The 26964-nt window shown below is 49.6% G+C and overlaps 1 protein-coding gene across 4 annotated transcripts; it reads right to left on the reverse strand.

Moving 5' to 3' along the window:
* Positions 1–15101: 15101 nt before the first annotated feature.
* Positions 15102–24093, reverse strand: UPK1A (uroplakin 1A). Of its 4 annotated transcripts, none has more exons than XM_046681299.1 (9): positions 24062–24093; positions 22855–23191; positions 22490–22574; positions 20948–21148; positions 18246–18320; positions 18016–18123; positions 17083–17262; positions 15732–15815; positions 15102–15650 (listed from the first exon to the last, which is right to left on the reverse strand). In XM_046681299.1, the coding sequence occupies exons 3-9, from the start codon at positions 22568–22570 to the stop codon at positions 15606–15608; spliced, it is 774 nt and encodes a 257-aa protein (XP_046537255.1). In that variant the 5' UTR covers positions 22571–22574; positions 22855–23191; positions 24062–24093; the 3' UTR covers positions 15102–15605. The 4 variants fall into 4 exon arrangements, with proteins under 4 accessions (XP_046537255.1, XP_046537254.1, XP_046537258.1 ...); XM_046681298.1 differs by lacking the exon at positions 24062–24093 and adding an exon at positions 23630–23925; XM_046681302.1 differs by lacking the exons at positions 18016–18123; positions 24062–24093 and adding an exon at positions 23630–23930.
* Between the last annotated feature and the right edge of the window lie 2871 nt (positions 24094–26964).

Genomic DNA, 26964 nt, shown 5'->3' on the forward strand with positions numbered 1-26964 from the left:
CAGACCCCTAAAAGCCTTGCAGCCACGTGTTCCCAGTGCAGCCTGGAGGCAGTGACCCTTGACAGCTTCCCGTTGGACTTTCAACCTCATGAACGTCCACTCTCAGCCCAGGCTGGATCCAAAGACCCCAGACAACTTCTTAAGGGCACACTAGTTTCATCTCTTGGCCAGTGACTCCCAATGACCTCTGGAGAGTCACAGGCCTCTCTTTCCAGTCACCAGATGCAGACTCAGTCCAGAGACCCCACACAACCTCTCACCATCCAGAGGCCTACCTCATGGCCAGTGACCCCACGCAGAGCCCAAGGGCCTCCGAGTGCCCCACGACACTCTTCCGAATCAGGCTGGCCTCAGGGACCACCGACCAACTCATAAGGCATGCTGGCCTGGCCTCTGCCCAGCCCGGGCCCAAAGGCGCCTAGGAGGCCCATTTCCAGCCTCTCCAGAACAGAGGGAGTCCCCAGGGCCTAAAGCCCTCAGCCCTCCCTTCCCCATTCTCACGGCGACCACTCAAGCCTCAGTCCCCCAGCTTCACCTGAGCCAGGCCCAAGCCCGATGAAAAAGAGTAAGAAAAACCATAGCACTCACCAACTCGGACCCGGTTCAGCCTCACCCACGCTCAGCCTCACCTACGCTCAGGGCGGCAGACACCCCAGCGGCCGTTACAAAGCGCCAAGCGGCGCGAGGCCCCGACCGCGAGGCCGGCGCGTGCACAGCGCACTCCGCGCGCCTGGACCTGAGGCGGACGCTGATTGGCTGCCGCGCTGGCCACACCCTCTTTCCCAGCTCCCGCCTCAACCGCCTGGGAGGCAGCGAGCACACCTCCGCTTCCCTGCTCGCGCCTCGCGCCCCGCCAGTTGGCCGCGGAGCTGCACCGGACAGGCCGCGGACTCAGCCTGCAGCCCTCTGAGGCCGAGACCTCACCGTCCAGCCCGCCCGCACGCTGAGCGGCTGAGGAGTCTGCCCCTTCCCACGCTCTCTGTGAAGAGACTGGGCCCTGCGCTTCCTTCCCCGGGAGAGACTTGGAGGCTCCCTCCGCAGGGGCTGAGGCACGCCACCGCTTTCCTACTCCTGTCTTGCCACCCCGGGTAGCTCTCGTTGCACACCCTTTCCCCTTCTCTCACCCCCTTACAAGCTGTGGAGAAGTGTGCGTGTGATTGGCTGGGAGGCCCTCAAGAGCCGGCCAGGCTTTGGGTGCCTGTGGCAGCTCCCCTTTCCCGCCTCGGGCCCTGTCCCACCGCTGATTGGCTGCGGAACGCACCCTGCCTCACCCGGAAGTATGCGGGGACAGGGGAGACACACCAGGGGGCGGGGCCTTGACCCGTGATTAGTCTGGACGCTCGCGCTTCAAACGCTCATTGACACCTCCGCTGTCAGCTGAGCCGGGCTTGACCGCGTCCGTACTTCATGGGCCAGCCCCCCGCCACACCGCAGAGAGAACCGTCCAGGGCGCTGCCCCCTACTGGCTGGCCCGGGCTTACATCCCGGCCTGCGGGCTTCCAGCCTAGGCAGGGCTTTGGTGCTGACAGACGACGAGGCCGCGCCGCGCGGGGCGGAGAGCACCGCCGGCCTCCCTCCTCCCACCTGCCGCGCTGCGGTTGCACCGCTGATTGGCCGGCTCCTCTCTCTTCTTAGTGGCTTAGCCTGGCGTTCGCGCTCGGACACATCCAATGAGGTGCGAGGGCGCTTTACGGAGGCGGGCATTGCTCCACCGCTTCCACTTCTGATTGGTCCTGAGGCTGCTTCGCTTTTGATGGATCCGAGGGCCGGGAGGCGGGAGCCCCACCCCGCGGTTTCGGGCGGCAGCGAGGGCTAGGTGCCTGTGCTTGGGCTGCGCTCCGGGGCTCCTCGGGGCGTTGTCTGAGGCCTCTTCCCCGCGGCCAGCTGAGGAGTTTGGGGCTGGGGCGCAGGAGGACCCTCCTGAGGAGGGCATGACGCAGAGGAGCCTGCCGCGCAGCCGGAGCTGAAAGTCCGGGAGGAGATGGCCTAAGGCGGGAGCAAACCCCTCAAAAAGCAGGGACGGCAGGCGCCGTGGAAGCGCTGACGGCCGCTCCCGCTTCCCGAGCCCCTTCCGGCCACCATGCTTTGTGCAGCATCTGTTGAATCCTCTTCAATAACCCCGTGAGCCGATTGCTCTGCCGCCTTAAACTCTGAGGGTCAGAGGTGAAGTCGCTTGTCGCAGGCCCCACAGCGAGTCTGGACGTTGCTGGGACTCTGCCCTCGCTCTGCTGGGCGTCCAGCCTTCGAGCTACACCACGGCTGATCTTGTAGATGTGGGCTGGTCTGATGCGGTCCCGAGGCCCCTGGCTTACCCGTCTATAAATGAGGGTTTTTTGACTTTTGTTTTGGACTTGAATCTGATCCTGAAGGCTTTGCTCAGCGCATATTTTCAACTTCTCAAACTTTTGGGCAAATACATTTGCATTCTAGAAAAGGATATTTGAAAAATCCGCCTCCTGAGGTCTTTGCCGCTGCCGGCCCCTTGCACTGAACCAGGCCAGTTTTAAGCGCTTTACACGCACCATCTGATAGAATCCTCGTGACGAGCTCTGGCAGGTAGTTCCTGTTATTCCCACTTCACAGATAAGCAAATTGAGGCTGGTAGAAGTCACTTTCCCTAAGACGTCACCAGGAGTCGTCGTCAGAGCTGGAATTGGAACTAGGCCTGTTGCAGTCCGACTCAGGGCCTAAGCTTCTAAGCGTTGGTACACCTGCCTCCCATCCTGACAGCTACGGTGTCCAGAGCACGGACACACGTGGTCCTGGGGAATCCTCATACCCACCTAGGAAGAGGGATGGTGACGACACCCATTGGAACAGGCAATTGAGCTCACAGAGAGGAGACCCTCAGCTCGGCTCACAAAGCTGGTCCGTGGCTGAGCATGGACTAGAACTAGTGAGACAAAACCTTCTGAATCCAGACCCACGTTCTCAGTCGCTCCTCACACTGCTCCCTTCCCGTTTGAGAGACGGAGAAACTGAGGCCTCAGGAGAAATCAGAGTTGGAATTCAGACCTGGGGCTGTCAGATCCTAGGGGGTCACCCCCGAACCTCATTGTCTCCAAGAATTGCTTGTCGGTCCATCCTGGGTTGGATCAGCTGAGCCCTCTCGCCCAGCCAGGCTTGTCTGCAAACAAGAGTTCATGTGGTCCCAACTTTGGCCCTAACGGTGGTTGGGAGTGTATTTCACAGCCTCAGACCCTTTAAAAAGGGACATCTCATTGAGAAGACCTAATCCTAACTGCTACAATTTATCGAACATTTTTTCTGGGCCAGGTGAAGAAGAAGGCATTCTGCATGCATGTTCTCACTGAATGCTTGCAATAATTCTAGGACAAAAGGGATTGTTACTGTCCCCATTTTACAGGTGAGGAAACTGAGACCCAGAGAGGGATGTAACATTCCTGTGTTTACAGAGCTAGCGAAAGGTGGAGGCTGGATGGGACCCCAGAGAGCCTTACCCCAGAGCCCTCACATCCAGCTGTCCAGCGTGTGCAGGCATGAGAAGATGGAGCTAGGGACCCTGGGCTCTGACAAGAAGGAGGAGGCAGGGTCGTCAGCTTCATTCTGGGGGTCGGATTGTAAGATTAGGAGAATCAAGTGTCTGAGAGGAGTAGAGAAATAACTGTGGATTATTGAGCAACTACCCCATGCCAGACCCTATGCTAACTATGCTTTAAAGTATGCTGAGAAGCAGAGAGCCTTGTGGTTAGGAAGCTGGACACTGGATCCAAACTGCCTGGATTCATATCCTGGCCTTGCTGCTTACTAGTTGTGAGACCTTTGGCAAGTTGCTTACTTTCTCTTGGCCTCAATTTCCTCATCTTTAAAGTGAGAATAATGATGGTAAATACCTCTCAGGACTGTTGAGAGGATTAAATGAACTAATAGAACAGTGGCATCTCTTTTCTTCCCCAGTGCCCTGAAACTGAGTTGGTTCCCTGCCATCAGCATCACCTGCCTTGACTCTGGTGTAGACACTGAAAATTAAGGCTGGATATTTGCCATAGGAAAGTCTGAGGGAAGTGTGTTCCCAGAAGAGGTAGCAGTGCAAAGGCCCTGAGACAGGTGTGACCTTAGTATGTTTGAGGTACAGCAAGAAGTCCAGATTGGGTGGGAGGATGAGTAAGTCCCAGGAGCCCAGCTCCACTGCTCAAACGTTCATAACAGATGTAAAAATTACCCTGTACTTTTCAGAGAACAAAGGACTTTCCCAAAGTTTTGATCTCTGGAGAAACTCAAGGCCATGATTACTTTCAAGGCTTGGTGTCCAAGGTTGCACAGGAATTTAGAGATAACACTCAGAACTCAGGTTTTCTTGCTTCCCATCCAGGGTTCGTGTGTAGGGGACAGGAGACTTGCATTCTCTCAATGTTTATTAAACTCTATCAGCATATGCCATCTGTGCTGAGCCCTGTAGAAGACTCAGCCCCTTTCAAATCTTTAAATTCAAAGATTTAACCTTCTAGAAAGGAATTATATCTCAAACCATATCCTTCCAGAACCAAGTGGAAAGTGTAGCAACTGAAGCCCACAAGGGGCACTTAAGCCATGGGCAGGGGAGGAATAAGGGTGAGGGAAGACTTCCCAGAAAAGGTGGTAACACTTGAGTATATATTTTTGGAGTACCAACTATGTGCTAGACACGTTGTTTGGTACAAAGTATATAATGGAAAGCAAGAAGAGATGGACTGTATTAGTCTGCTATGACAAAATACCACAGACTGGGTGGTTTAAACGTCAGGAATTTATTTCTCACAGTTCTGGAGGCTGCAAGTCCAAGATCAAGGTGCTAGCTGGGTTGTTCTCCTGAGGCCTCTCTCCTTGGCTTGCAGACAGCTGCCTTCTTACTGTGTCCTCATGTGGCCTGTCCTCTGTGCACGCACATTTCTGGGGTCTCTTCCTCTTCTTATAAGGTGCCATAGACTGAATGTTTGTTCCTCCCCCCCAAAAAAAATTCATATGCTGAACCTAATCCCCAATGTGATGATATTGGGAGATGGGGCCTTTGGGAAGTGCTTAGGTCATGAGGATGGAGCCCTCATGAATGGGATTAGTGCCTTTATGAAAGAGGCCCCAGAGAACTCCCTTATCCCTTCCACCATGTGATGTTACAGCAAGAAGACAGCTATCTATGAACCAGAAGGCAGGTCCTAACCAGATGCCAAATCTGCCAGTGCCTTGATTTTGGCCTTCCAGCCTCCAGAACTGTGAGCAATAAATTTCTGTCCATCCAGTCTGTGGTATTCTGCAATAGCAGCCAGATGGACTAAGACATAAGGACATCAGTCCTATTGGATTAGGGCCCCACACTTATGACTTCATTTAACCTTAATTCCCTCCTTAAAGTCACATTGAGGGTTAGGGCTTCAACATATGCATTCTGGGGGGACACAATTCAGTCCCTAACACTGAATATCTACCATTGAGGGGCTCACAGTCTTGTAGGGGAGATGCATATTATTTATATCAAGGGGAGAGAGCAGGGCAGAATTGGTAAGATGTCAACTCCGGAACAAGACTGGCAGGGTTTGGGTGCTGCCTGTCATTTACCAATCATGTGAGCTTGAGAGAGTTTCTTCCACTTTCTGTGCCTTGAGAGAATCAAATGAGCAGACACCCATAAAGTTCTTAGAACAGCCCCTGGAACAGAGTAAGTGCTCCTTAAATGTTGGCGTTTGTTATTAATTCCAAGTAAAATTAAAACTGTACTAAGTGCTCTGAAGAAAAATCATGAGATGGATACTTTAATAAAGTAAAACAGGACTCTGACCTGGCCAGGGTTTTCAAGAAAGACATCCTGGAGGAAGTGAAGCTTGCACTAAGATCTGAAGGATGAGTACTCGCTAACTAGGCTAGGGACTGGGGACAGTCTTCTGGGCAGTAGGAAAGCAGGTTCCAGAGCTCTGGGGCAGGAGGAAGTGTGACCCAGAAGTTCAGCGTGTCTGGAGTGAGAGAGCAAAGCAAGGGGAAGCAGGGGACAGTGAGGCAGGGGTGGTCAGCAGGGCCCGGCTTATCAGGCCATGCTCAGATGTGCTGGCATTGTCCTAAGAGCCAAGCAAAGTCCTTGAAGGAGGTGTTTACTTTTTACAGAGAATAATTTAATGAATCCCCATGTACCTATCACTCAGATGCAACAGTTATCGACATTCTGCCTTTCTTATTTTATCAATACTCCCTCAATTTTTTTAAAAAAAGTTTTTCGCCTTGAACACATTCTACTTTTTATGAAGCTATTCAGACAAAAATCTCTTGAGATGAGGAAACATACAAACATACTCGACTTTTTTAGGGGGAAAACATAGACATGTAGTTAGTTTTATCTAGTGATAATGTATGCTTTTTAAATGATACACTTTGTGAACTATTTTGAAAATACCTTGAAAGTTTTTTTTAGCAACAACCAATGGGATTTCCAGTATTTTAAAGGAATGTTTTCAGAAGATTAAATTTTATTAGGGTTTTATCACTCACTCTACTTGAGGACAAATATGGTAAGCGTTCTATATGTATCTGAGATCAAAATAGGGCTGCTTGCCCACAAAATATCTTGATATTTAAGTAAAACGTATATGACATGAGTCATAGTGGCTGTTAACCTCATTCCTTCCTGATCAGAACATTTGACTTTACCGAAAGATTTGGTGCCATGGCATGGAAATCTACCATAAACTCATCTGCTTTTGACTTGATCGGTCATCACTTTCTTGAGGAAGGTCAGGAGGGTCTACGAGGAAACAGCACTTGCATCTCATGATTGTAAATCTCCAAAAGCTGTCAGTGATTGCACCTGTTATTTCTAGACCCATCCTCTGTCACGCTTGGTGGTAACTCTGTTGGCATCAGGTACAGGTGTGATCAGTAGACGTGAGGCCCGAACTAGCAGTTTGATATTTTGTATATTAACCTTGTTGCATGCAATTTTGCTATGATTGCTTATTAGTTCCAAGAGTGTTTTTTTGTCGATTCTTTCAGATTTTCTACCTAAGACAATTATGTCATCTATGAACAGAGACAGTTTTATTTCTTCCTTCTTGATCTGTATACCTTTTATTTCCTTTTCTTGTCTTATTGCACTAGCTAGGACTTCCATTATGATGTTGAAAAGAAGTGGTGAAGATGGGACGTCCTTAGCAATTTAATCTTAGGTATTCTTTTTGGACAGCAAGAGGAACTTGAACACTAGGGACCTTCCTTTAATTATATGTTGAATTGTGCTGAAGTAGAGCTGAAAGAAGACCATTTTCTTAATCTTTTACCTTTTCTATTTCTTTCCGTTCCACTGCCCAGGGCATCTGAGAAGGCATCTAAGGGAATCTTCACATGTTTGATAGATCTCCTACTTGAGTTTTGAAACATGAATTTAGTTAACGCATTGTCTCCTTCATCTATTGTGATATCTGAAATTCAGAAAAAGGCACCTATTCATAGGACAGCTCTTTAGTTACTGGAGGGATGACCCAAGGTCCAGGCTGCTGTCAGTACTGTTTCCCGTCTGGCCTCTTCCTGGGAACTGCAGGCCATTTGAGGAGGTCACAGCGTGGAACACTCTCAAATAGAGCTCTGCTAGGGACTGCTGGCATCTTTTTTATCATCTTGGATCCCCTGTGTGGTAGATTGTTTGTTAAAATGGCTTCCATAGGGGCCGGCCCCGTGGCCTAGTGTTAAGTTCATGCGCTCCGCTGCAGGCGGCCCAGTGTTTCATTGGTTCGAATCCTGGGCGCGGACATGACACCGCTCATCAAACCACGCTGAGGCGGCGTCCCACATGCCACAACTAGAAGGACCCACAACGAAGAATATACAACTATGTACTGGGGGGCTTCGGGGAGAAAAAGGAAAAAAAAAATCTTTAAAAAAAAAAATATATATATATAAATGGCTTCCATAGTTCTGCTCCCATCTGTACACCTCCCACACTAACTCTGGCCCTAGCCATTGACTTGCTTTGACCAATGGGACAATAGCAAATGTGACAAAAGCAGAGACTTACAAATTGCTTGTGTATTTGGAACTTGTCCTCTCTTGCTGCTCTTGGGAACCCTGCGAGTACCGCCTTGTGAATAATCTTAGGCTGGCCTGCTGTGGACACTGACTCAGTCAGAGCCATCACCCCAGCCACCTATGCCAACTGCCAGCCAGCCATACATGTTAGGGAGACCACCCTAGACCAACCAGCCCCCAGTCACCCCACTAGCTGACTGCAGCTGCATGAGTGAGCCCAGGTGAGATCAACAGAAGAACTTCCTGGCTGAGCTCAGCCCAGGTGGTCCCACAGAATCAGGAGCTAAAAAATAAACAGTATTTTAAGCCATTGAATTTTGGGATGGTTAACAAAAGCTGATACACCCTGGACCAGAGGAGTTTCTAGGCAACAAATATCACTTGCCTTGACTTGGTATAATTCTTGAAAGTTGAAAAATTCCTTCAGTTTCCAGATTTGTTTCCTCAATTTTCTGAATTAAATTTTATGAGATGAACTTTTATGCCAGGGATCTTGTTTTGATGATTTTTTCCCAGCGGGACTGGAAATGGCTCTTCCAAAAGACCATTTTGTTTTGTTTTGTTTTGTATCTTTCTATTTCCATTTGCAGAGCATCTGAAGACAGTTCAGTGAGAAACCATGATTCTACTTCACGTTTTTAATAAATGTCTTAGGTTAAGTGGCACGTCCCTAGCTGGGCTTAAGAAGGTGCTGGAAGGTGGCCAGCTGCACTGTGAAGAATAACAGCCACCTGCTGGTCACACCCGGTAGGAACAAGGACAAAGCACTGGAATCTGGAGAGAAGCCCCCAACTCCTGCAGTGTCCCTCCAGCGCCCTCTACTGACAAGGCCTAACCTTGTGTCTGCTGATAAATGTTGGAGCTAAGAGGCAATAAATGGATAATTTATTTTTATTGTATTGATGGGGGCCCCTGATATTAATAAAAACAACAGAGGTGATGATGGCTAACATTGACTTCTCAGTGCTTTCTGTGTCATTTATCTCCCAATTGTCAGGAGGGAGGTTGACAGGGGGAGGGGATAGGGTCTTTTCTGTCCCCAGAGTCTATTCACCCTTCCCTAGGCTCAGGGCTTGAGCCCGCTCTGGGTAACCAACTCCTCCCCGCTCCCAGGCTGGGCCCATTGAATGGAGCTGACTCCATCCCTGCTCCAAGGTAGGCATGTGCCCCAGGAACGGTCAGTTGGAGCTTCCCCCAACACCACACATGGCGATGGGACAGCACAGCATCCAACTAGGACAAAGGGAAGCAAACTGGAGGTGGCACAGGCCACCGCTGGAAGCTCACCCACCAGCCAGGATGCAGGTATGGTGCTGGAACTCCCTGCCTCCCTTCCTGCTAGTTTTTAAACATTCTTTTCCATTTTATTTTTTTTTCTTAGCACTTACTATCCCCTGATATGTCTGTTTCCCTTACTAGTTTTCTCTTTCTCCCCCTCCAGAAGGTAAGCTTTATAAAGGGAGACACTGAGGTCTGATTTGTTCCCTGCTGGGTTCCCTGAGCCTAGAACAGTGCCTGAGGTACATGATGGGCAGGCAATCATATTTGAAGGCGTGAGTGAGCCGATGATAGTCACAATTTTACCACCTACGACAGGGGCAGATGCAACCTGTCTCGATATAGCTTCCTGGGCCCCCAGTCCTTGGGGCATAAGGTATCAGCAATGTTTTCTGCGTAAGATAGGTTCTCACTGGTTCTGGAAAGTTCAGTTCTTATAATATCACAGCCCTTGGGTACCCAGGACTTACATCACCATTCTGGAAGACCTTATATAACAATGTAAGCTTTCCCCTCTGGGGGAGGTTAACCCACATTGGACTCTTGGTTCTCACCACTAACTCATGATCAGCAAGGCCACATTGGGGAGCCAGCAAAGTCAGTGGCCAGACTTGCCTGAAGACAATACTGCCTCCAGGTTCCTGCCCTTCTGGGAATCCTGCTCTCTGCTGTCTGCTCTGTCTCTGACTCAGGACACTTTGAGCTCAGTGGTTCTGAGGGGACCACAGCTGAAAATCCATTTCCCTACAACCTGTTAAACCATTTGGGTTAACATTGGTGAAAGCATTTTTGGTAAATTCAGTGAGTCGGCCGTTTGGCCACATGAACATTTTGTGAGTTGGCTTCTAGTGAATTGCCCTGTGTTTCCTTTCACTCCATTCCTCAGCCCAGTGTAATTTCTTCCTGCAATCCAAAGTGAAGACATTCTCAAATAATGCCACAGGTAAAAAATTTCCAATAATGACATGTGGCACTCTGAAAAAATTATGATGCAAGTGTGGATATAAATTATTTTTTAAATATTCATCAATTGTCAAAATGGGTAATCATTCCTGAATTAAGGAAAATTAATCATAAAAATAAAACATTTTGTAAGAAAGGATGTATCTCGTGCATACAGCAACTTTTCCTTTTTGTCTCCTGTCTAGAGTCCTACAAACATAGAATCATACATTCAGTTTTTTAAACAAACTTTTTATACGGGAAGAATTTTAAATTTACAGAAAAGTTGCAAAGACAGTACGGAGAATTCTTGTATACCCTTCACCCAGTTGCCCCTGATGTTAACACATCACATAGCCGAGAACATTTATCAAAACCAAGCAGTTAACATTGGTACCAATGTTAATGGATGGTACCATTGATGAGACTCCAGACTATTGAGATTGCGCTAATTTTTCCACTTCTGTCTTTTTTTCTCTCCCAGGATCCCCTCCAGGATGTCACATTGCATTTAGCTACATTTGGTTCTGCGCTTTGCATCTTTCTCGGTGGAAAATGTATCTTGGAGATGGTTTTGTATCAGCAACTATGACTGTGGCTCCCTTTTAACTGGGATGCATAGCATTCCATGGTGTGAATATAAATGAATTGTATAACCAGTTCCCTTCTGCTGTGATTTGGGCTGTTTCTCGTTTGTTGCTTTTCCGTTACCCTTGTACATGGGTCTTGCACACTTGTGAGTGCATATGCAGGATGAACTCTCAGAGGTGGACTCAGTCAGGTCAAAGGGATATGAGTTTCACATTTTAGTGACTAAGCCAACTTGCCCTCATGGAAGGAGTGTAAGCAACAGTGGATATATTCAGAGGTGTGTGCCTGCTTGATGGCTATATAACATTATAGTTGATTCTTTCCATTCTCTGCTCTCAGATGGTGAAGAAGAGCTTGGTTCAGTAGGGTAGGAGAGAGAGATAAGCCTGGGAAGTGGCAAGGAGATGGGCCACATAGGCCCCTCAGTGCCAGGCCGAGGAGCTGGACTTGGTGCTGAGGGCACTGGGGAGCCATGGAGGGTTAGAGCCTGCATCGAGCCATGGACAGATGTGGTCATGTAGGGGTGCAGGAGGAACAGCCATCGAATGGCTGCCTCTCTTTTAGGTTGTCCTGGGAGCCTCACTTCTCTCTCATCTCCTTGCTCCCCTCTCACCCACAGGAGCGGGCCTCTGAGTGGAGGGGCTGGGGCAGATGAACCTGTCCTGCCGGTTGAGGCCTGCCTTGGCCAGGCCAAACAGCTACCAGTCCGGCTGAGCTGCCCTCTGCAGGTATGTGGCCAGATGGAGCCAGAGAGGGTAGTGGCAGATGTGGGGCAGAGGTGGAGGCCTTCCTGCCTGCCGCCCAGAGGCCAGCTTGACCCCAAGTCTCCAGTGTCTGGCCAGGCCTGAGCTGTCTTAACTGCTCAGGTAAAATTTGAAAATGTTTAGCAGAATAAGTCTTTTCTCAACGCACACCTCCTGTCCCGCAATGACATTTCTATTAACATTTATTTCTTGAGTTTTGTTGGAGGACAAAAGCAATAATCATCACAGACTATTTGGAAAATACCAAAATGCCCAAGGAATGAAATAAAAATCCCCTGCAACTGTCTCTTCTTCCTTAATAACCAATGTTAACCTTTGGGAGACTTTTTTGTTTTACAGTTTTAAGGCAAACACGCACGTTTTGATGTTTTCATGAGAAACGCAATCATACTTGGCCAGCTACTTTGTAATCTTCCTTTTTTGCTTAATAATTTCCCACTTCTTTTCCCATGACATTAAATATTCTTTTTCAGTGTGATTTTTAAGGGGAAAACTGATTTGATGCATATCAGTCTGCATTAATGCCACAAACATTCTTTAACGACCCTCAGACAGAAAGCATCACATTAACTCTAACATATGCTGAGCCCATGGCCTGGGCGTCTGTCAGTGAAAGCACCAAGCATTTGCCAGTGTGACTTGACATTTGTAAGTGCAAATATGTGAGTCAGTTTGGTAAATCAGCTTCTGCATATCAAAGATGGTGGAATCCCAAACATTTGAAACTGGGGTTCACCAGAGACAGTTGCAGCCTCAGCAGGCAGTGTATTTCTGCATTTCATTTTGATTACAGGGGATCAAGAAAATTCCTGATTCATAACAAAAGGTCTACTGGTTCCTGAGCTCTTAGGATGTGTTGGGTCCTACGCCATGAGGTTGGCACTGTTAGAACCCCCGTTTTGCAGAGGGGCGCACTGAGGCCCAGAGTGCGGCGGGCCTGGTGCAAACTCAGCGCTGCCTCTTTGCCTCTCAGAGAAGCCATCACAGACTCAGTCACTGTGAACTTTCTCATGAGGACAGACCTAAATCTAAAAGTAGATTAGGATGAAATCCCCGCTTTCCTTGACACGTTTACGAGACAGTCAAATATGTGCCCGGGGTCGGGGGAAAGTTTCATTCCAGGGCTTGCAGAAAAGCCAGTCAGGCGAGTTATCCGGAGCGGCTCGTGTGTGTTAAAATATGGTGCATAACACATCTACGTGGCGTTTTCAAAATTCTGGCTGGAAAAGACAGCTGTATCTTGCTTAGAACTTTAGAAACCCTTTTGCTGGTTTTTCTTCTTGAAAAGTAGTAGATGATCTTTATAAAATTTTTTCAAACATTATAAGGATATATATGGTGTGAAAATTCCTGCCCCTCTCAGCTCTCCATTCCACTCCCTCCTCAGAGGAGTCCTTCATGGGAAGCATGTGTATATCATTTCTATGAAAATGAAGTCGCTTCTGCATACTGCTCTGCTCCTTGCCTTGTTTACTTAACAGATCAGGATGGCCTAAGGCACACTGATACTCTGGAATAGGTTGCCAAACAGTAGAAAAGAAAAGAGACGAATTCTTATATACTGACATGGAAAGATGATCATAATACATAGTTAAGCAAAGAAAGCAAGTTGCAAAGCAATATTTAAAGGAGGATTCTATTAAATATGTATGTGCGTGCTTATATAAGTATATATGGATGTGTCAATATAAACTTTTGGGAAGCTAAAAGGGACTTTTATCATATGTTAATAGCAGCTACCCGGGGATTGGACTAGATTGGGGGAGAGAGGATTTCCTGGGGGGTGGAACATAGGATGCTTCCCCCCACCCCTTTTCTTTTTAAGGAAGATTAGCCCTGAGCTAACATCTGCCACCAATTCTCCTCTTTTTGCTGAGGAAGACTGGCCCTGAGCTAACATCCGTGCCCATCTTCCTCTACTTTATATGTGGGATGCCCGCCACAGAATGGCTTGCCAAGCGTTGGGTAGATCCACACCCGGGATCCCAACCGGTGAACCCTGGGCCGCCAAAGTAGAACGTGTGATCTTAACCACTGCACCACCCAGCTGGCCCCCAGGATGCTTCCATTTCTAAATTTTTATAATCTTTTTTAAATGAAAAGGCTACAAGTGATTTTTTGCTTTCTTAAAAGTGTTTTTCTCATTCTTTTATACATTATTTTTAAAACATTGACCCATTCCTTTAAAAAGAATAGTCCAACCCTGCATATGTATCTATAGGGATAAAAGTATTGTGTGTGGTTTGCAAGTTTTTCTACTGTGCAGTTCTTGGAGCTTTTTCTGTGTTAAAACATAGCGCCCTTGTTCATTATTTTTTACTACTGTGTGGTATTCTGGAGTATAGCTAGAGCTTAGTGAATTGAACCAGGCCCCTACTGATACTCACTTAGGTTACTATTATGAAAATCCTATGTATGCTTTCCAATTATTTATACCATTATGACATCTTTTTATGTCAGCTCACATAGATCTATCTTCTTTTTAACAGCCACAGAGAATTCCAGTCCGAGGATGTAACATAAATTGTACAACCCATTCCTTGCTGGTGGATGTTAGGCTGTTTCCAATTTTTCTCCCTAACAGATCATGACCCCTATGACCATTACAGACTTTTTAAGGTATATTTTAAAAAGTTAACATCTGTGGCAACTAGACTTTTGGTGGTGAACATGATGCAGTCTATACAGAAGTCAAAATATAAGGATGTACACTGAAATTTATATAATATTATTAACAAATATGACCTCAATAAAAACATAATAAATAATAAAAATAAACTAATTAATTAAAATAAAAATGGGAAAAAAACCTAACATCTGTATTCAGCATTTGCAGACCAGCTGCAGACAGTGGAGTGAGTGAGGACCCCTAGAAACCTCATCCCATGGGGAAGAAAGCCAGGCCCTCCTGGCAGGGCCTAATTGCTGTAAAATGGCCCGAGGATGAGCCTGCTTCAGAGATGACAAAAGAGTGATGACAAGACTCTTAAACTGTTTGCTGTCCTGTACCCCTTAGAGAACTTCCTGCAAGCTAGAGCCCCTGGGGGGAGGATGTCTGTGGCCTGTGCCGGCCCAACAGCCTTGCACTCTGATTTTCCTTTGATGAACACTCCCCCCTCATAATACCAGCCCTGGTTGCATCCTTAGCAGGATTATTAATCCTGGTGCCCTCCCTTCCCCCAACCAAAGGATGGGCCTGGAACCTAAACCAAGACAGAGAGATTTAATCCCTGACCTTGCCTAAAGCTCTTGGGAGAGACGCTTTTTCTCGCTGCTGTGTTGCTTAGCTCTGAAGATGCAAGCCTGATGTTACCAGAGAAATCCTGCCTGAGAATGAAGCCGGTTTTCTGGAAACCTAGATTGAACCCCTGGATCCAGATATGCCTGAAGCCAGCCCTATTGACTCAGTTACATGAGCCAATAAATTCCATTTTATGTTTCAGTCAGTGCCATTTGGGTTTCTGCCACTTCCATTGGAAGAGTTCTTGTTCATTCACCTTTGCCCAAGAAGAAAACAAATAATTCATTCAACCAGTATTTATTGAACACCCATGCTTAGCCCTGTGCTGGGTGATGCTGGTAACAATAAAGAGGCCATGACAGAACTTGTCCGTCCCCTCACAGCAATCCCAGTCTACCAGAGCTTAAACAGATAATCGCAAACTCTTCACCAATGATGGCGACCCCCACGATGAAGGAGGAGTTCAGGGAGCGACAAGAGAGGCACCTGTGGATGCGGTGGTGGGATCAGGGAAGGGTCTCCTGAGGACAGGACTTTAAGTTGACACTCAGAGATGGGCCAGGAATCAGCCAAGTGAAATGAGCTTAAGGGCTAAGGGTCCTTGCACATATGTCCAGGGGTTTCAGGGCAGCTCCGTGTCCCAGCAGGGCTCAGAAACCTGGTAAAAGATCTTTGGAGTGGAAGGAGGGGAAGGGTGAGGGAAGTGGGCGGGGCAGAAGTGAGGCAGCCATCCAGGCCCCAGCTGGAGGAAGCAGGAGTAGGAAGTGGCCTTCGCTTCGTGTTCCTCATAAGGTGGTGTAGAAATACATGGCTATCAGCATCACAGGGAGCTGGAGGAGGAGGCAGTCAGATGAGGGATGCTCCAGCCCCACATCCCCACCCCACCCAGTCCATAGGCCCCCGCCTCTCACCGTCCACATCAGGATGGCAAACCCAAACCACGAGATGCCCCATGTGTAGCTGTCAATGGCATGGCTGATGTGCTCGAAGCAGCCCTGGGCAGGGGGAAAATGGGAATTTGAAAAATGCCCAGGGAGGCTGGCTGCCGAAAGCAAGAGTCACTGGGCGCCCTCGGGAAAGTCCCTTCCTTCCTGGAGCCTTGGTTTTCCCATCTGTCAGTGGGGATGAGGGCAGTGTCCACCTCCCAGGGTAGTTTTGGGGAGCCAGGGATGCAACCCTGTGCAAGTAGGTGCCACCCTGATGGTGGCTGTGACAGTCTGAGAGTGACATTGTTTGGAGACTGCTTTCCATGCTGCCCACGAGTTCCAAGGGTTTGAAATATGCCTTCTGGATCAGTCCGGTTCTGGCCCCTCCTCATACAGAGATGAGGCCGAGTGGAGCCAGAGCCCCACACCAGAGTCACCTTCCTGGTGACCCCTGCCCCAACTCAGAAGCAGCCAAAAGCAAAGGTTCGGGGTGTGTGTCCTGGAGTCAGGTGGACTGAATTGGGGGCCAGCTCTGCCATTTGCTGGCTGCGGGGCCTAGGCATGATTCTGACCCTCTGAGCCTCGGTTTTCCCATCTGTGGAGTGGCAGCGCTGCGCTCCGAAAGCACTCGTGGGGGTTCCACGAGATGATGCCCGGAAGTCAGGGCTCAGGAAACCACTGTCCGACTGATGGAGGTGACGGTTTGCACGGCTCCCTTCTCCGTGACACCTGCTCTAAGCAATGCCGCTGAAGGGCCCCCAGGCAGCCCAAAGCAGCCAGAGGGACCCCTGGGACCAGTTCTCCTCTCAGTCTAACCTCCTCTGGTCTCTCTCCACCTCTGCACTCGCATTGCAGTGTGAAAACTGTTAAAGACCTGGTTGGGCCTGACTGCCCACAATCAAACCCCTGCTCCACCCCTCACTGAGCGCCCTCTCAGTTCCACCAGCTGTCAGATGGGACAATCATAATCTGGACCTCAGAAGACCACGGCACTTAGAAGGATGCCTGGTACAAAGAAAGGGCTCCATAAATGTTGGCTGTTATCAGAGCGGTGCTGCTGTCATTCTTACTGTTGCTGTCATTCCCAGAAAAGCTGAGGAAAGCTCAGGTGCCGGGTCTGGATTACACGGAGCCTGTGTGCAGCCCGCTGACTTGCAGAGGGAGGAAGGGACAGATGGAGAGAGAGTTGAGAGAGCCAGAGAGAGGAGGGAAAAGGAGAAAGCCAGAAAGGGCAGGAGGAGATGGCAGACAGGCAGTGGGAGGGAGGAAGAGACAAAAGAACCAGAGAGGGCCAGACAGAGGGTCAGACAGGGGCAGCAGGGGGGAGGGGACACACCTTGGTGAACAGGTAGTCTATGTGGCCCAGACGGCAGCCTTCTTCACTGAGGGGGATGAAGTTGCCAGTCCGGCGACAGCACAGTGGGGGCCAGGGGAACGCCACCTCCGGGGTGGCCGCCCGGAAGGCTGATGTGAAGTTCACCCAGTCCATGGGACCAGATGTGCCACAGCACTCTTGCTGGAGAGAAAGGCAGGGGTCAGGCAGGCTCTGGCTCAGAGAGGACAGCTGCTTGCCTGAGGTCACACAGTGAATGCTAGCCACCAAAAGGCAGATTCCTGGCTTCCTCTGGCCCCTGTGGGTGCTTAATTTGTGGCCCTCGAATGATGAAAACATAGGCTGCTTCAAACAGGGGTTCCAATCCTGGCTAGATGCATGACTTGAGCCAAATTGGGACCTCATTTTCCTTGGGGCCTCAATATTCTTCTCTTGCGCTGCTGGGTCATGTTGAGTTTAATTAAGAATGTGGCTTCTGGAACCTGGTGGCCTGGGTTTGAGTCCTTCTGGTTCTGTGACCTACCAGCCACCCATCAGCTTGGTTTTCTCATCAGCTAAAAGGCCGATCTCCCTTATGAGGTGGTTGTGAGGATTAAATAGGCTTTAAAAGTGCATTGAACACTGCCAAACAAAAGTTAGTGCTCATTAAACATTGGTTATCATCATCATCATCATCATCATCATCATCATCATCATTATTGAGACAGTATCTGTTAAGGGTTAAGAGCAGGGGCCCTGGATCTTACTAACTGTGTGACCCTGGGCAAGTGCCTTGCCCTTTTCTGGGCCTGTTTACTCATCTGGAAAATGTCAATAACCAGAGCCCCTCCCTCATAAAAACCACAGGAGTAGATACCATCCACCAGGGGGCGTAATGGGAGCCCTATCCAGCTCTGTGATCAGAGCCCCAGGCCCTCCTCGCCCGCCCTCGCCCACCTCAGTCATGATGCGGTCCCAGAGGCGGGTCAGTTCCCGGCCCTGGTCCGTGTCTGCACTGTAGAAGGTCAGCATCTGCTTGGTGATCAGAGATGGGTTGGACACCATCTGCGGAGGGCCGGGAAGATGGTCCAGTGGGGCTGGGTAGGGAGGGACGTGCTCCGCCCCCTGCTCAAGACCATCCCCCTCCCCTCAGAAGTCAGGCCCCTCCCCTGGCCTCTGCTGCTTACGTAGTCTCGGTGGGTGTAGGCCGTGATGCAGGAGGCACACTCAAAGATGTAGACGATGAGCATGAGCACCAGGTACTGGGGAGAGAGGGAGGGAGGGAGGGATGAGGCACGGCCGATTAGGGCGAAGCCTGTGAAGTCACGTCCCTCAAGGGGTGGATCGATGGATAGAAATGCCATTGAAAAAAGCGTAGGACAATGTGAATGGTCATGTCTACGTGGTGGACACACAGGTGTTCGCTGTTCAAGTCTCACACCTTTTCTGTTTGAAATTTTTTATAATACAGTGTTAGGGGAAAATGAAATCAAGAAAGAAGATGTGAAGTATTTCCCGAAGTTAACTACTGGCTTGGGTGCAGTAAAATACATGTCTACTATAGAAAAGTAAAAAAATAAAGACATTCTGGAGAGAACAGCAACATCTGAACACAGGCTGGGCCTTAGAAGGTAGATACAAAGGAACTAGGATGGATTTTGCAGTGCGCCAGTGGCACAGTGGTTGTGCAAAAAAAGAAGAAAAAAGCTCTTTCACTGGTGTTTAACGAAAGCTATCTTGCTGCCCTCACTCCTCCCCTGAATCCTCCGCTGTCCTCACCCCTCATTCTCCCCAGAGCAATGGGGGTGGGGGTGGCTGTGCCAGCTCCACAGCCACGATGCAGAGGCTGTGGCGGAACTCGCCTGGCTGCTTTAAAACAATGTCCTTATCGCTCAGAGTAATGTGCGCTCGAGTATTTACAGGTAAATGACCTGGTGTCTGGAATGTGCTTCCAGATACCCCAGGAAAGAAGAATGTGGGCAGGCAGAGGGTGGAGGAGAGTGGACAAGATGGCCAGGCTGGGGTGGCTATTGCTGAAACCAGGTGATGGGTTCGCAGGGGTCACCAAACCCTTCACTCTACTTCAGTCTATGTTCAAAATTTCCCATAATAATTAAAAAAAAAAATTCTGTCATAGTTAATGACAAACTGGGGAGACAGACACAAACACAAATACAAACTTTTCTTTTCCTCTTTTTTACAGGTTGGGTGAACTTTTAGGGCTTTGGCTAAATTGTTATGCCAGAGAATTAAGTGTAGGAAAGAAAGGAAAAAAGAAGAAAAGGAAAAGAAAAGTGCCTTTCCATGGATCCATCTCACTCACAGTAATGCCAAGGTCCTCACCAAGACCTGTAAGGCCCACCGCATAGGCCCGCCTTCCCTTTCTCCCCTCATCCTCCACGCTCACCCCACTGTTCTCCTCCCCTCACCCACCCGCATCTCCTCTTACTCAACTCCTATCCCCACTGGGCTGCCGCCACACTGGACTCCTGGCCCCTCTGGCTTCAGAGCCTTTGCTCCACTATTCCCTCCATCTGGAATGCTCTTCCTGCAGACACACCCCCGGCTCACTCCATCACCTCCCCATGCCTTCCTTTCTCTGGCTGAGAGGCCTCCCCTTCCCCCTCTCCCAGCTCCAGATCTCTTTTCCCTGTTCACTGTCTCTGCTGTCTCCGGCTTAGAGCATCCTCTGCAGGGCAACGGCTTTCACGTTTGCTCACTAGATAGCCCAGTGCCTAGCTAGGGTTTGGCACATGGTTCTTGCTCAGTAAACATTTGTTGATTGAGTCTAAAAGGCCCTCAACTGCAGAGGAAGAGCAGTGTTGGCTCTGCGTCAGTGGGGCCAGGATTGGAATCCCTGCTCTCCCCGTCACCTGGGTTGTTGGCCTCTGAACCTCAGTGTCCTCACCTGGTAAATGGGTAGACAAGTGCTAACTTCAGAGGGCTTCTGGGAGGGTTGAGGGAGCTCACTCCTAACCTGCTTAGCCTAGTGTCAGGTGCATGAGAGGTACCCGGAAGTGTGGGTTATTGTTGTTGTGATTATTATGGTTGGCAGAGATTAAGTTAACACTTAACAGGCTCAAGTGGTGACCTGCTCAGGTTTAAATCCTGGCTCTGTCACTTACTTGCTGTGTGACCCTGGATAAGTGACTTCACTTGTCCAAGCCTCAGTTTCAACTCTGTCAAATGGGCTCACGAGGATGATGGTGGTGATGACGATGGTGGTGGTGGTGATGGTGGTGGTGGTGGTGGTGGTGGTAGTGGTGATGACGGTGGTGGTGGTGATGACGGTGGTGGTGGTGATGACGGTGGTAGTGGTGATGACGGTGGTGGTGGTGATGACGGTGGTAGTGGTGATGACGGTGGTGGTGGTGATGACGATGGTGGTGGTGATGATGGTGGTGGTGGTGGTGGTGGTGGTGGTGGTGGTGATGAGGATGGTGGTGAGGATGGTGGTGTTGGTATCTCATGGTGGGTGGGGAGGAATAAACGAACTAGTCCATGTGAAGCATTTAGAATGTAGTGAGCATTTATTAAATGGTAGCTGTGCTATCATTATTGTTGTCATTGTTATCAACAGAGCTTGCGAGCACAGACCCTGGAGACCAACTACCCTAGGTTCAAACCCCAGTCCTGCTACTCAAGAGCTGTCTTCCTGTGCAGAGTTTCCTTCCCTCCCTCCCCTGTGGCCCGGTTTTCTTTGTAAAATGAGGAAACAGTGAGCCTAGGTGACCGAGTTATGGGAAGATTAAATAAACTGGCTGCCGTGAGGCCGAGTGGTGTCATGCTGAACACACCTAGCGACTGTGCTGGTAACTGTTATTTTGACATCATCTGTGATGATGATCTTCGTGGCCACCCATCCCCATCCTCCCTCGTGGGGCCTCACCGTGAGCATCATAGACCGGCGGTGGCAGAGCGCAGCACCCACACCAAAGCTGGCCACCACGAAGAAGGAGAAGCCGCAGAAGATGGCGATCCAGGCACCAGCGAAGACGTCATCCTTGCCTGAGACGCCCATCAGTGGATACACACGGTACTGGTCAGCTGTCACCCATACTGTCTCGGCAAACAGGGCCAGGCCTGACAGCTGGACAGGGCAGCCAGTTAGAAAGGCCTGTTCAGGGGCAGCAGCCCAGCTGCACGAGTCTCCGTGAGCAAGTGCCTTCCCCATTCAGAGCCTCCACTGCCCTCTGGGTAAAGTGGGCATGTAACAAGAGTGGCAAAGACATTGCCTTCCTTGAGCAGGGATGAGCTGGGCAGAGGTCAGGAGGGGAGGGAGGGCCCAGCCAGACCCTTGCCCCACTACAGGCCAGCTGCCAGTTGCTTCAAGAATACAAGGAGACAGCACATCCGCAAAGCTGGAGCGCGTGACTGGCACCGAGGAGATCCTGGGTCATGCCACCTTCCCTTAATAGTGCTGTTATTCCCGGAGCACAGCAATCTGGCCATGGCCAGGACATTACAAATGAGCCTCTGAGGGCTCATGTGGAGTGGCCTACAGACTGCGAGCAGGAGAAAACAAGAGGCACGGAACAGGATGTGGCATGAGCTACATTTTGGGGAAAGAAAGGGAAAAAACAGGTATATATGTTCCTATTTGCATAAAGAAACGGAGAAACAAGAATCTGGCTACTACGACCAGCAGTCTCACCACAATGGGGAGCAGGAGAGAGGAAGACTTCTTGTGGATCCCTCTGACAACAGCCAACCTAACACCCAGAGGGTACTTACCGTGCGCCGGCATTGGTCCCCACAACTGCTTCTGTGTGATAACCACCGCGAGCAGCTGCGGTGTCTAGCGTTGTTACAGCCAACACAATGCCAAACTCCGGTCTAAGCACATTAATCCGTAACTCATCTCATCCTCCTAGCGGTCCTATTTTATCTCCATTTTACAGATGAGAAAACTAAGGGGGTTACATCACTGGCTCCAGTTCCCACGGTAGAAAGCAGCAGAGCTAGGATCTGAACCCAGGCTGTCTGGCTCCAGAGCCATGTATAGGTATCATATATTTTTTAAAAACATTAAACATTTATTAAAGGACACTGTTATTATTCATTACCATGGGCCTTCTGAGTGCCAAGGAGGCACTTTACATCCTTAATCATGTTAATAATGATGGCCAGCATTTGTCAAGCACTTTTTCTGAGCTCAGGGGCACACATGAGTTAATCCTCACAAGAGACCCCACAATGAGAACATAAGCTATAGATGGAGAAACAGGCACAGAGAAGTAAGGTCCCTTGCTCAAGGTCACACAGCTGAGGAGAGGCAGAGCTGGGATTTGAATCCAGGCTTCTCTGCCTTGAGAGCCCATAGCACTGGCCATCTGGGGAGTCTTGGGCCCTCAGCCCCCATGCCCAGGCTCAGGACTGCCCCCTCCTCCCCACTCACCCACTCGGCTCCCAGCACTGGGGGATGTCTCACCAGAATAACGATGTTGCCCACAACCAGCAGTCCCACCACAACTGGAGACCCCTTCTCTGCCTCTTCTGCTGCAGAAGCCATAGTCCTGCCGGAGACAGGTGAGCAGGGAAGAGGCCAGGCAGAGGCCAGGAGGGGAGGGAGGCCCAGCTGGACCCACCACCCCCACTCCACCCCCAGTTCCCAGGAGCTGCTCCCACTCTCTGCTGGGTCCAGGCTGGTACTGAATGTGCCCAGCCTCCCACCACTGCTGTGGTGGGCTATTTTACAGAAGAGGAAACCAAGGCTCTGGTGGGGCCTCCCTGGCCAGAGCTCAGACCTCCCCAGCTCCCTCTGCTGCATCCAGACCCTTAGAGCCCCCTCCTCACCTTCTCTGCCAGAAGCTTCTCTGGCAGGCCCTTCCCACAGTGACTCCCTATATACGCCCAGGCCCATTCTTGGGTCAGTCTCCAAGGAAGTGGGCAGGGTGTCTGGAGGAGGGGACAAGAGACCAAGCAGGCAGACAAGCATGGGAGAACAGCTTTATGAGCCCCCCCAACCCAAGTGATTTATAGACCTGAAATTCCAGATCGTGCTCATGTCTGGCCATACGGGCAGGGTGACACACCCATGTCCTCCAGTTCCCAGGCTGCCGCGGAGGTGGAGGGGGTGGAGTTGGGAGGATGAGTGCACCACCTGATGTCCCTCTCTAAGGCATGGGCCTTCCTGGGAGCAGAGAGAGAGAGAGCCAAGTCGGACCCCAGTGTGAATCTTGAATCCCAGAACTGCCTCCTCTGCTAGAGGCTCCCCCTCTCTGAGGCTGGGAGCCCAGGGGGAGGCCAGGGCAGGGACCCCAGCAGATGAGGACAGGGCTGGACCAGGGCAGAGAGATGGGGATGAGAGGGGGCAGGTGGAAAGATGTTCAGAAGGCTGATGTACCAGCTCTGGGCTGAGGGGAGAGGACGGCAGGAGATGGGTGTTCAATGAGTGTACAACGAGGAGGGAGAGAGGCGTGCTAGAAAAAGGGAAGGGCACACCGAATGGGCTTGGTGGGATAAAAGTACCCTTCCCCCCCCCCCCCCCCCACACACACACACGGACAAATCAGGGTCACAGTGAGGAGCCATGGGTGGAATTGCCTTCAGGGGGCAGAATCAAAGAGACCTAAGTTCAAATCCCAGTTTTGCCTCCTCTGTGCTGCGCGACTTGGCGAGCGCACTTGGCCACCTGCAGAACGGGAATCGTCAGACCACTTTCCCGGGTGTCGGTGGGAACCGAGTGCAGGGACGCCTGCAAAGCGCGTCTTCCGGGCCTGGCGAGCGCCGGCGGCCGCGCCTCCCAGCCGCCCTCGGCGAGCCCCACGTTCTCTCCGATGGCGCTCCCTGGTGGCGCGAGGATGACTCCGCAGGCGAAAATGCGGGCTTGGAACCCCCAGAACTGAACCCCGTGGGCCAGGGCGTTGACTGCGTTTTCTCTCTGAGCCCCGGCTCCCCCAGTGTGCGGGAAATGGGCAAACAAACGGGAACTAAAATTCCACTGTCAGAACACTGGCTTGGTAATAACACCCATGAGATGTTTTCCGACTGAAATGCTTACGTTGGTTTTTAGTCAATCCACTTTACATTTAAAATACTTGTTGGGGCCGCCCCGTGGCGCAGCGGTTAAGTCCACACGTTCTGCTTCTCAGCGGCCCGGGGTTCGCCAGTTCGGATCCGGGTGGGGACAGGGCACCGCTTGGCGGGCCATGCTGTGGCAGGCGTCCCACATATAAAGTAGAGGAAGATAGGCATGAATGTTAGCTCAGGGCCAGGCTTTCTGAGCAAAAAGAGGACTGGCAGTAGTTAGCTCAGGGCTAATCTTCCTGTGTGTGGGGGGGGAATAGTTCTCTGTTGATTTATATTTATATTAAAGACTAACGAGAAAATTTCAGTAATAACGTACATGACCTGTCAAGTACATTTTGTAAGTTTTAGCTAAAACAACTTGCGGGGCTGGGCACGTGGCTGAGTGGTTAAGTTCCTGCGCTCTGCTTCGGCGGCCCCGGGTTTTGCTGGTTCGGACCCTGGGTGTAGACATGGCACCGCTCATCAGGCCATGCTGAGGCAGCATCCCACATAGCACAGCCAGAAGGACCTACAACTAGAATATACAACTATGTATTGGGGGGCTTTGGGGAGAAGAAGGAAAAAAAAAAAAGAAGAAGACTGGCAACAGATGTTAGCTCAGGTGCCAATCTTTTAAAAAAATTAATAAATAAAACAAAATAACTTGCAAAATAATAGGGCCATGCTAATAATATGAAATATTTTTATTTTCAAATACTTGGTAACTGTCAGTGGTTGGAAGTTACATAAAATGTCTAGTAAAAGCAAAACGTTGTCATCAATGGGGCCATTAACATGTCACCAGTCATAAGAGGGATCTGTTTTGTTCTGAAACATGAAGCCAGTTTACTTTGATGTCAAATTTGAATTTTCATTATTCTTTTTTACTATTATATGACAGTCTTCAAAACAATACATTTTGAAGTGCTCATTACTTCCTTTAAAAAACCACAATGCTGAGATCTCCTAAAGATGACATACGCCTACCCTATGACCCAGCCACGTGTCCCTGAGAAGTCACCCACTTCTGCCTACCAAACGCTGTGAATGTATTCCTAATAGGCCCACGCAGAAACCACCCAAATGCCCCTCAGCAGTAGAATGGATAAGCACCTTATGGTGCGTGCACACAATGGACACTATTCAGCAACGAAAGGGAACTAGCTACTGATACGCGCAACTGCGGGGGTGACTCTTGAAAGCATTGTGCTAAATGAAAAAAGCCATACTCAAAAGACTACAATTGTATGAGTCTACAAATGAAATTCTAAAGAGGCAAAACCAATCTAGGGTGATCAAAGTCAGGCTGGTGGCTACCCTTGGGGGCACCGTGACTGGAGGGAACAGGAAGGGGGCGTCTCTTTCTTAATTTGAACACTGGTTGCACAGGAGCGTTCAGATTGTGAAGATTCATCAAGCTGTACGCTCGCAATAATGTACTTTTCTGCCTCTTCTTTTTTTATTACAATGCCTTCTAAAGAGGATAGATCCTTTCAAAGAAACATATTCAATGTGTTAAAGAGGTGTTTTCCCAAGGGGGCACATGAGATGATTTTAGGCTGTCCACAACATGAAGTGAAACGGCATGAAATGACACAAAACCCCCATGATGAGAAGCTGACGCAGTTCTCCAGCCCCTCTGATGCTGCCGTGGAAAAAGGCTCAGCTCGATGCTACTGTGTCCCAAACACCCCTCTGACCTTGCTTAGAGCAGGTCTCGAGAGGCCTCAGTGTGTGACCAGAATTTAATAACTTTTCATTGTATTTATTTTTAAGATAAGATGTTTTATTTTCCATGGTCAGTGGCGAGAGGAAAGTTTTCTTAATTTTTTTTCCCCGAAAATTGGCCCTGAGCTAACATCCGTTGTCAATCTTTTTTTGTGTGTTTCTCCTTCTCCCCAAAGCCCCCCACTACATAGTTGTATATTCTAGTTGTCGGTCCTTCTGGTTGAGCTGTGTGGGACGCCGCCTCAGCATGGCCTGATGAGTAGTGCTAGGTCCATGCCCTGGCTTTGAACCAGTGAAGCCCTGGGCCCCCAAAGCAGAGCGCGTGAACTTAACTACTCGGCCCTGAGGCTGGCCCCTTAAATTCTTTTTATTATAAAATATTTCAAGTATACCAGAAAACGTAGAGAATAACATAACAAACACCTATGTCCTCACAACCCAGCTTTGTCAAATCTAAGTATTTTTCTATGGTATTCACTGCAGGTTTTTTGGGGTTTTTGTGCGTGTGTGTGAGGAAGATTTCCCTGAGCTAACATCTGTGCCAATTGTCCTCTACGTTGTATGTGGGATGCTGCCACAGTGTGGCTTGATTAGCGGTGTTTAGGTCCGAGCCTATGAACCCCAGGCCTCTGAAGCAGAGCACACGAACTTCTCTACGCCACTGAGCTGGCCCCCAGCAGGTTGTTTTTAAGCAGCCTACACTGCAGTTCGCATCTGAAGCCACCTGATCTCGCCCCAGAGACAACTTCACTATGAAACTGGGGACTCATCATCCTCGACACCCCTTCCCCTGGCTTCTTTTTCAGATCGCAGTTGTCATGGGTTGAGTTGACCCTACACCCTCAGTTTACAGCTCATTATTCCCCACAAGACAGCTCTTCTTCTAAATTTAATTTATTCCCTTACATCCCCATATCGCAGTCTCTTCCAGCGCCCCTACTAGCAAGCATTCTAATATGTCCATATATATCTTTTTTGTTGAGTGTGTTCTTGTGAAATGGGTACCGTTGTTTTCTGTGCATGCATTTTCTAACTTACCCACAATTGTGTTAAACAGCTCATCCGACTCTTACTTTCCTCGCTCAGCACTACAATTTTAAGATCCATCCACATTATTCCGGGCACACTGAATCCACGGCTTCAGATGGTTGCTTGGGTCACTCCTGG

The sequence above is a fragment of the Equus quagga genome, chromosome 13 (assembly GCF_021613505.1).
Source record: "Equus quagga isolate Etosha38 chromosome 13, UCLA_HA_Equagga_1.0, whole genome shotgun sequence".
Classification (NCBI taxonomy): domain Eukaryota; kingdom Metazoa; phylum Chordata; class Mammalia; order Perissodactyla; family Equidae; genus Equus; species Equus quagga.